General features: G+C 35.8%; 4 protein-coding genes across 6 annotated transcripts in view; 3 read left to right on the top strand and 1 right to left on the bottom strand.

The window, feature by feature from the left end:
- The window catches only part of LOC106308548 (cytochrome c oxidase subunit 6b-3), a 6,565-nt gene extending 5,258 nt beyond the window's left edge, over positions 1-1,307 (top strand). The window contains exon 5 of the transcript XR_001263571.1: positions 1,291-1,307. The gene's annotated coding sequence lies outside the window, so the exon portion shown is untranslated. The remainder of the gene's footprint in view (positions 1-1,290) is intronic.
- Positions 1,308-1,432: 125 nt separating this feature from the next.
- On the top strand, positions 1,433-2,825 carry LOC106308523 (tetraspanin-7). The gene is made up of 2 exons (XM_013745681.1): positions 1,433-2,073; positions 2,331-2,825. Exons 1-2 carry the CDS (start codon positions 1,567-1,569, stop codon positions 2,616-2,618), a joined length of 795 nt encoding a protein of 264 aa, XP_013601135.1. The 5' UTR covers positions 1,433-1,566; the 3' UTR covers positions 2,619-2,825.
- A 32-nt stretch (positions 2,826-2,857) lies between these two features.
- Positions 2,858-4,572, bottom strand: LOC106308516 (WAT1-related protein At4g28040). The gene is made up of 4 exons (XM_013745674.1): positions 4,206-4,572; positions 3,830-4,015; positions 3,226-3,747; positions 2,858-3,144 (listed from the first exon to the last, which is right to left on the bottom strand). The coding sequence occupies exons 1-4, from the start codon at positions 4,382-4,384 to the stop codon at positions 2,946-2,948; spliced, it is 1,086 nt and encodes a 361-aa protein (XP_013601128.1). The 5' UTR covers positions 4,385-4,572; the 3' UTR covers positions 2,858-2,945.
- A 2,603-nt stretch (positions 4,573-7,175) lies between these two features.
- LOC106308530 overlaps positions 7,176-7,940 on the top strand; it is a 15,344-nt gene continuing 14,579 nt past the window's right edge. Inside the window, exons 1-2 of one of the 3 annotated variants that reach the window (XM_013745694.1) lie at positions 7,178-7,289; positions 7,362-7,470. The gene's annotated coding sequence lies outside the window, so the exon portion shown is untranslated. Of the gene's footprint in view, positions 7,471-7,940 lie in introns of all 3 variants that reach the window. The other 2 variants (XM_013745689.1, XM_013745684.1) reach the window with 2 other exon arrangements.

Genomic DNA, 7,940 nt, shown 5'->3' with positions numbered 1-7,940 from the left:
TTTGTGACCGTTGGGTTAAATCGAGTGCACCAAAAATTAGTCTGAAAATATCGTATTAAACGGTCAATCAAATCTATAAAATTTCATAAAAGTGAAAAATTATGACAATGAAATATTTATGTTATATGACAACAAATCATGCGACGGCTCAGCCGATCAATGCAGAATAATAAATAAATTATACGGCGGCTCGGCCGGCCAATTAATAATAAACAGAATATAAGGCGGCTCAGCCGACCAATAAATAATAAACAGGATATAAGGCGGCTCGGCCGACCAATAAATAATAAACAGGATATAAGGCGGCTCGGCCGACCAATAAATAATAAACAGGATATAAGGCGGCTCGGCCGACCAATAAATAATAAACAGGATATAAGGCGGCTCGGCCGACCAATAAATAATAAACAGGATATAAGGCGGCTCGGCCGACCAATAAATAATAAACATGATATAAGGCGGCTCGGCCGACCAATAAATAATAAACATGATATAAGGCGGCTCGGCCGACCAATAAATAATAAACATGATATAAGGCGGCTCGGCCGACCAATAAATAATAAACATGATATAAGGCGGCTCGGCCGACCAATAAATAATAAACATGATATAAGGCGGCTCGGCCGACCAATAAATAATAAACATGATATAAGGCGGCTCGGCCGACCAATAAATAATAAACATGATATAAGGCGGCTCGGCCGACCAATAAATAATAAACATGATATAAGGCGGCTCGGCCGACCAATAAATAATAAACATGATATAAGGCGGCTCGGCCGACCAATAAATAAATTAAATTACTAGTAAATAATATAGGCGGTATTCCGGCCATTATAACATGATATAAATAATAGTAGAGGCGGTATACCGACCATTATAACAGGGTATAAATGATACAAATAAATTTTACCGAATCGCAGAGTGATCGTGCTGATAACGTGTTATGAAATAACTTATAATTTATAGTATCGAGAAATTTAAATAAGAGTAGAATTTGATACCCGTAGGAAGCAAATAACACTAGTATAAGGGAGAGAGTTTATTATAAGGAAGAAGAAGAAGATGTAATGGTTCTTTGATTATAAACTCTTGTTCTTGTTTTTGGTGTACAAAAGAGTGAGATGAGTGATGGTATTTATAGTGAACAACAATACATAAAATAACAAAGATAGTGCTTAATTTGGTAAATGAGTGGGAGATCATAGTGTTTGATGAGTAGATGATCATAGTGCTTGAGTTGGTAAAGAAGTGGATGATCATTTCAATGCTTAATTTATAACAGGAAAGACATTCTTTTTGATTAATAAATGCTTTAACTTGGACCTGGATTCAGCAATTTCAATTCTTAAGCCAATTTCGTCATTCTCAACAAGTTGAGGGTGTAATTTGCAAAAAGTTTTATCATTAAGACAAAACTTATCCAGCTGTCGTTGACTACAACAGATTTCGTAACTGACAAAACTCTTCATTTGCCTAAAGATTCACAGATTCACTTTCGGTTTCCGCCGGAAACAAAAATAAAAATCTCTCCGCCGAAAAGACCAAACAAAGAAACAAACAAACATGGTGCAGTGTAGCAACAACCTTCTCGGAATCCTAAACTTCTTCACCTTCCTCCTCTCAGTCCCAATCCTCTCCGCCGGGATCTGGCTCGGCAAAAATGCAGCCACCGAGTGCGAGCGTTTCCTCGACAAACCAATCGTCGTCATCGGAATCTTCCTCATGTTCGTCTCCATCGCCGGTCTCGTCGGCGCTTGCTGCCGCGTCTCGTGCCTCCTCTGGCTCTACCTTTGCGCCATGTTCCTCCTCATACTCCTCGGGTTCTGCTTCACCATCTTCGCCTTCGCCGTCACCAACCGCGGCGCCGGAGAGGTTTTGTCCGATAGAGGGTATAAGGAGTACCGCGTCGGTGATTACTCGAACTGGTTGCAGAAACGAGTGAGCAATGCTAAGAATTGGGATCGGATCAAGAGCTGCTTGATCTACTCCAACGTGTGCTCCACTTTCAGCACTCGCTACGCTAGCGTCAACGTTGAAGAGTTCTACAAGACTAATCTCAATGCCCTTCAGGTCACATTCGATTTCAATCTTGTTTATCTCCAATTTTGAGATCCGAGTTTCAAAAAGTGAATCTAGCTTTTTCCTTTAAAGTACTTTAGCTTTAAGAACACACAAAGCCTTTCTAAAAGTTGTCTTTTGATCAATTCCTTCTTTTTTTTAAATGCTGCTTTTACACTGTAGATTCTTGTAGGCTGCATCTTGTTATGTAACATGAAACTTAGTTTCGATTTCACCAGCTCTTTTTTTTTTTTGCTTCACTTGTGTAGTCTGGTTGCTGTAAGCCGTCCAATGATTGTAACTTCACGTACGTGGGCCCCACTAATTGGACAAAGACCACTGGTCCTTACACAAACGAGGACTGTAACGTTTGGGACAACAGGCCGGGAACTTTATGCTACAACTGCCAAGCGTGCAAGGCTGGCCTGCTAGATAACCTCAAGAACTCGTGGAAAAAAGTGGCTAAGGTGAACATTGTCTTCCTCATATTCCTCATCATCGTCTACTCCGTTGGTTGTTGCGCCTTCAGGAACAACAGGAAACGCAGCTATTATTAGATCACAAGACCAAAAAGATTATCTTACTACTCTTGAGTCGGTAAAAATGCAGCCTTTAAGACAAACTTGTTTGATCGCTTGTCTTGTGTGTGAGAGGTTGCAATTCAATGTATTTTTCTCTTTTAAAATATGCAACATAATGACTAAATGAGTTATTACAAAAAACACTTGCTTTGTGCTTCTATTTCGAGTCTTTTTTTGTCTGTGTATCAGCCTCTGAATATGTTGGGACGAGTAAAGATTTGTGAAACAAGTTCCATTTCATTTTACTTTACTTTGTCCAAAAAACTTATCATTACACCATCTAGAACCGACTTTAAATAGAATTTACATGAGAAGAGGTTCTAGGAGCTCTGAACTACTAAAAGCCCTATCGCCAATCATAATGGGAACAAAGTCAGATTGGGAGGTAGTGGTGTGCTCATTTTGCAGTTTCAGGTCAGTTGCTTCTTCTTGTAGATAGTCTTCGGTTTTGCCCCATAGAACAATGTAGAGACCAAGGATGATAGCCAAAGCCCCCAGCAAGCTGAATAATAAACGAACAAAGCAGATGAAGTTGTGAAAATTACAAGACAATAAGAAAAGAAAAGAAACCACCAAGGCGTACCTGCCAAGGTAAGTCTGCTCTTTTAGATACAGGGCGCCGAAGAAAGTGACAATGACAGTAGAAAGAGGGTTGAAGAGTGCAGAGAAGAGAGGTCCTTTCCGCGACACGCACCAAGCTTGTAGAAAGAAAGACACCGCCAATTGGAGTCCAGAGTATACGCAGCAAGAGAGCTTCAACGAGGAATCAAGCTTCCAGGACGTTAAGTCAGTGTTTCCTAAGGCGAGAGCCATGAAGAAAGAGGCTATGGTAGCCATGAAACAAGTCCAGGAGGACGTGTACAAATGATCATGACAATGATTAGCAATTGGAACTTGAAGGATCAACCAGGAAGACCAAGCAAATGTGCTAACGAGAAGACATAAGCAACCCAGTAACCAAGTGTTGTTGTTGTCTTGGTTCAACATGGCGTTGAGCAGCTTAGGTCCTCTTAGAAAAGTCATTGCCATGGCTCCTCCTACACAGACACCTGTTCCTATTACCTTTGCTACACTTTTCAAACTTCTCCTCTTTATCCTCTCGAATCTGAAACCAATATCAAAGCCATGTAACCATCAATACAGAATCACTAATATATTGGTAACAAAAAAAAATTATAAATACCAACCCAACAATGATGGAGATGATGAAGGTGACAGCAGGAATAAGATTGGTCATGGCACAAGCCATGGATGAAGAAGATAAGTCAATGCCTTTAAAATAAGCGTTCTGATTCACAGTAACACCAAAAAAAGCTGTGAGAGCCACCCACCAAAAGCCTCTGATTCCAAGAGAAGGTTTGTTTGCTTTGCTCCTATTTTACCGTCCACAAAAACACTGGAGATAAGTTTTCATTTCAAGTTTTTTTTTTTAAAGTTCTTGATGATAAGTAAACCGGAATAGCCTAGGTTTAGGTGTATGTGAATATTATTTGGTACACATGTATGTTCATTTCGATGCAACCAATATGTTACATATCGTTAGAGAAAAGCTCTTGAACTTACCAAGCGGAGAAGAAAGAGATGGGACAGATGAAGAGAGTAGCGATGGCTTGACGGTAAACGACGAAGACGGTGGGATTGAGTCCTTCCATGAAAGCAGCTTTCGTGAAGAGTGCAACTCCTGCTGATGTAAACTGCAGCAGCACTAACGCCATGACCGGCTTGTACTTCTCCATCTCCATATCTCTCTTGCACCTCTCTCTCTCTCTCTCTATTTCTTTCTACTTTTTTCTTTTAATATCTAATATATCACTACGAATGAATCTCTCATTATACATCTTGGCTGTTTATATATATCAAATATGAAAGTACAAATAAATCCACCATGTGTCAAGCGAGTCTGCGTGTGTGTGAATTATGTGATAGGGAGTAATAACAACCTTGACCGCCGCGTAATGAGGTAATGATCAATTCTATTATTATATAGATAGTACATTACATCTTCGTAATAAGTAAGAAATTAAGTATTATATTGGTGAAACCTTGAAATAACTAGAAGAAAACAAAGAGAGAAATGAAATATCTAGATATGAGGTCTTATAGGTTCGCTTTATTTTATTTGATTACTAATGTTTATCGGAAAATTTTGTTGTTTGTTACTTGTTTATATTGTAAAAACGATGTTAGACAAGCGAAAATTGGATCCACATATATAAAGCATGGAATGAACAACAAAAGATATATTATACTATATCTTATGATTGGTTTCGGTTCCGAAGTTCCGCATCACAAAGTAAGCAATTAATTACTCTGATTTTGGAAAATACAAATTGACAAATAGCTTCGTGATCATATATATATATATATATCTTGTTAATCATTAACTACATATGCGGGATCACGAGTAATGTAATAATACGTTCCACGATTATGCAAACTATGAAAAAGTACATTGCCTGTAGTTATGACTCCCATGTGATGCGTTTCATGTAGCATTTTGTAAGTATATGAATTATTTTTTTGAAAAACGTAAGTATATGAATTATATAATTTAGAATACAGGTGTATATTATAGGACACACAGAACATAATTGTCTGAGATAGGTAAAATATCATATGCGTGAACATGTCAAAGTTAATGAGCCAGTTTGTCTTCTTATATCTATCAACCAATACGTAACGTAGGTTTTCTCTTCTATTATTGGTGAAGTGATTTGTGTGTTTTCCCTTGGTATTTGTGGACCAATCAGAGGCGATGCATGAGCAGACATACAATCATAGGATAATGACAAAGGCTCTCTGACTCAAACACATCATCTTCGCATCATCATCCTCATCCTTCCATACTTTGCAACTATTACTTTATTTGCGACTATAGATTCGAGTAGTTAACCACATCATCATGCATGAACTAACACTAATCTCCCCTCTTAACTACGTGTATACATGTTACAACTTGTTCATTTTCCATAAATATTATACTCCCTCCGTTCCTAAAAGATGTATGTTCTAGAAAAAAAAATTGTTTCAAAAAAATACATTTTTTACTTTTTCAATGTATGAGTTTATGAAAAATTGTAAGTTTCAAAAAAATTAATGGTGATTATTGAATTTCTATTGGCTAAAAGTTATGAAAAATTGTTATTCACAAAAAACAATGCATATTTAATGAGCTTTTTTAATATATGTGAAAAGTCTAGAATATACATCTTTTAAAAACAGAGGGAGTAAGTAATAATAGATAAATTGATATTAGGTACGTTTTGTTGACAAAAAAAAAAGATTAGGCAAGTTCAAATGATGAAAATCAAACGTGTTGTTTGCGATGATAACAATGTTTTTTTTTCAAGAATATATAAGATGACACATAACAAACAAAAAAGAACAAAAGGTGATTTTACATTTTGTTTTTGTTTGTTTGTCAATGATATTGGTTTGATATTGTGTGGCTCTTATGTGTTTCGGATTATTTTCCTAGAAAATCTATGGGCCTCATATTGAGCCCAAACGCTAGAGCTCCATATTCCATATTGAACCTTCTGGGCATGGTTCAAACGCAAACGAACGCTTGCCGTTACAAAAATTTACCGATGCAGGTGGTTACGGTTTTTAACGATTTTAAGAGATTTGTATGACTGATTCTACGGTTAAAATTGATGCGTTTGCAGAATACTTATGACTGATTAACTACCAAATACAGCAGCGGTTAAATAATAAATTAACAATATTTACATTTTATATAATTATAAAAATATCAAAATTATAGTATTATAATAAATATAAAAATTATATTTAGAAAATTATAGCTTTAAATTTTTTAAAATTATAGAAAATATTTTTATTTTAAAATTTTTCTAACATTAATTAAAATACAATAGATATATTTTAGTATTTTTATAATTTCAATTTAAAATTTTTATTGAATATTTTTATTTTGAGAAATACCGTAGGATAGCAGTACAAAGTTTTGATCACAAATATAGACTCTAAAGATCAAAATGACCAAAATGTTTCATTAAAGAAGTAAATATATATTTATACCCTTAGGGTTAACTAATCTAAACTTTAGGGTTTAGAGTTAAGGGGTGTGGATTTGGGATTGAAGTTTAAAATTTTATAAAATAAAAAATAAATATTAAAAATTTGAAATAAAAATTTTTGAATTAGTTTCAAAAAATATTTTCGAATTACAAAAAGAAAATTTGAAAAAAAAAATTAAAAAAAAATTGAAAAAAAAATATTTATAAAAAAGTTCAAATTTGAAAACATATAATCTAAAACTATAATTTTTTTTTATTTTTTATTTTTTATATATCTATGGTATTAGAGTCCTTTTAGCTATTAAATGAAATATTTTGGTCATTTTCCTCTTTTTAGTCTATTTTTGTGACAAAAACTTGAAAATTGTCTATTTAGAAGAATTGCGCTTTTATTTTTGTATTTATATTTATATTGTTTTTGAAAAAAAGAAATAAATTTATCCTCCCGCAATCGCAAACTGGAATCCGTTTTTGAATTTACTAGCGGTTCGAAACAGCTTACAATGGTTCGAGTGGTTATTACATAAAGCCAACAACACTACCAACAGCAAGGTAGCAGGGAAACCAGTGATAAGCTGCTTTCGGTGACTCAAACACACGGGCTCAGGTCTTCTCCTTCCTGTAGTCTCCGGTTACCTCCGATCTCTGACTCACACATATGTGCTCCAGCTATCGACAGGTCAGCGATCGTAATATCCGAAACGGTGTCGGAGGAGGAGCTTTGTGCTTCAACTTGCCTTCGCGTGGGGACATTCAACGAACTGAATCCTTCGTCTTACGATATCCAAGTCAGTTATTCTCTCTGTTCGTATCATAATTCAAGAATCGATAGCTAGTTCTGTCAACACAACATTCAAAGCTGAAACAAGAATGGGGAGAAAGTGTTATCTTTATCCTCCTTTCTATCAAAGCTTTTTAGGTATCCTTGGTTTAAGAAGATCTGTAATGCGGTAGAAATCAATTATTATTGTTGTGTGATTAGTTTGGGAGTGTTTCTTTTTGAGTTTTCTTATGCTGATTGTTTGATCGAGAAACGGTAATAAATAAGATGTGGGTTTAAGCAAAGACGTCTTATTAATGGTCGGAGAAAGAACGTTCAGTCGGTTACAAGGGAAAATGAGAGATCGCGACAGAAAGAAAGCCGGTGGCTCGATATGTTACCGGAAAAGTACAACTAACGGCGAGATGAAGCAAAGGTGAAAACCCTAATCTAGCCGCCAAGTGTTAGTCAGATGATTTTCGATCTCCTTCTCGTCGT

Source organism: Brassica oleracea, chromosome C1, assembly GCF_000695525.1.
Source record: "Brassica oleracea var. oleracea cultivar TO1000 chromosome C1, BOL, whole genome shotgun sequence".
Classification (NCBI taxonomy): domain Eukaryota; kingdom Viridiplantae; phylum Streptophyta; class Magnoliopsida; order Brassicales; family Brassicaceae; genus Brassica; species Brassica oleracea.
The sequence above is the reverse complement of the archived record's forward strand: the minus strand, read 5'-3'. Positions and strand labels throughout refer to the sequence as shown.

Bases quoted from the DNA above. Each gene is read 5' to 3' on its own strand.
- LOC106308523 (XM_013745681.1), top strand. From the start codon at position 1,567: ATGGTGCAGTGTAGCAACAACCTTCTCGGAATCCTAAACTTCTTCACC. The intron at 2,074-2,330 runs GTCACATTCGAT...TCACTTGTGTAG, and splicing joins CTAATCTCAATGCCCTTCAG to TCTGGTTGCTGTAAGCCGTC.
- LOC106308516 (XM_013745674.1), bottom strand. From the start codon at position 4,384: ATGGAGATGGAGAAGTACAAGCCGGTCATGGCGTTAGTGCTGCTGCAG. The intron at 3,748-3,829 runs GTTGGTATTTAT...TATTGGTTTCAG, and splicing joins ATCATCTCCATCATTGTTGG to ATTCGAGAGGATAAAGAGGA. The intron at 3,145-3,225 runs GTACGCCTTGGT...TTTATTATTCAG, and splicing joins GAGCAGACTTACCTTGGCAG to CTTGCTGGGGGCTTTGGCTA.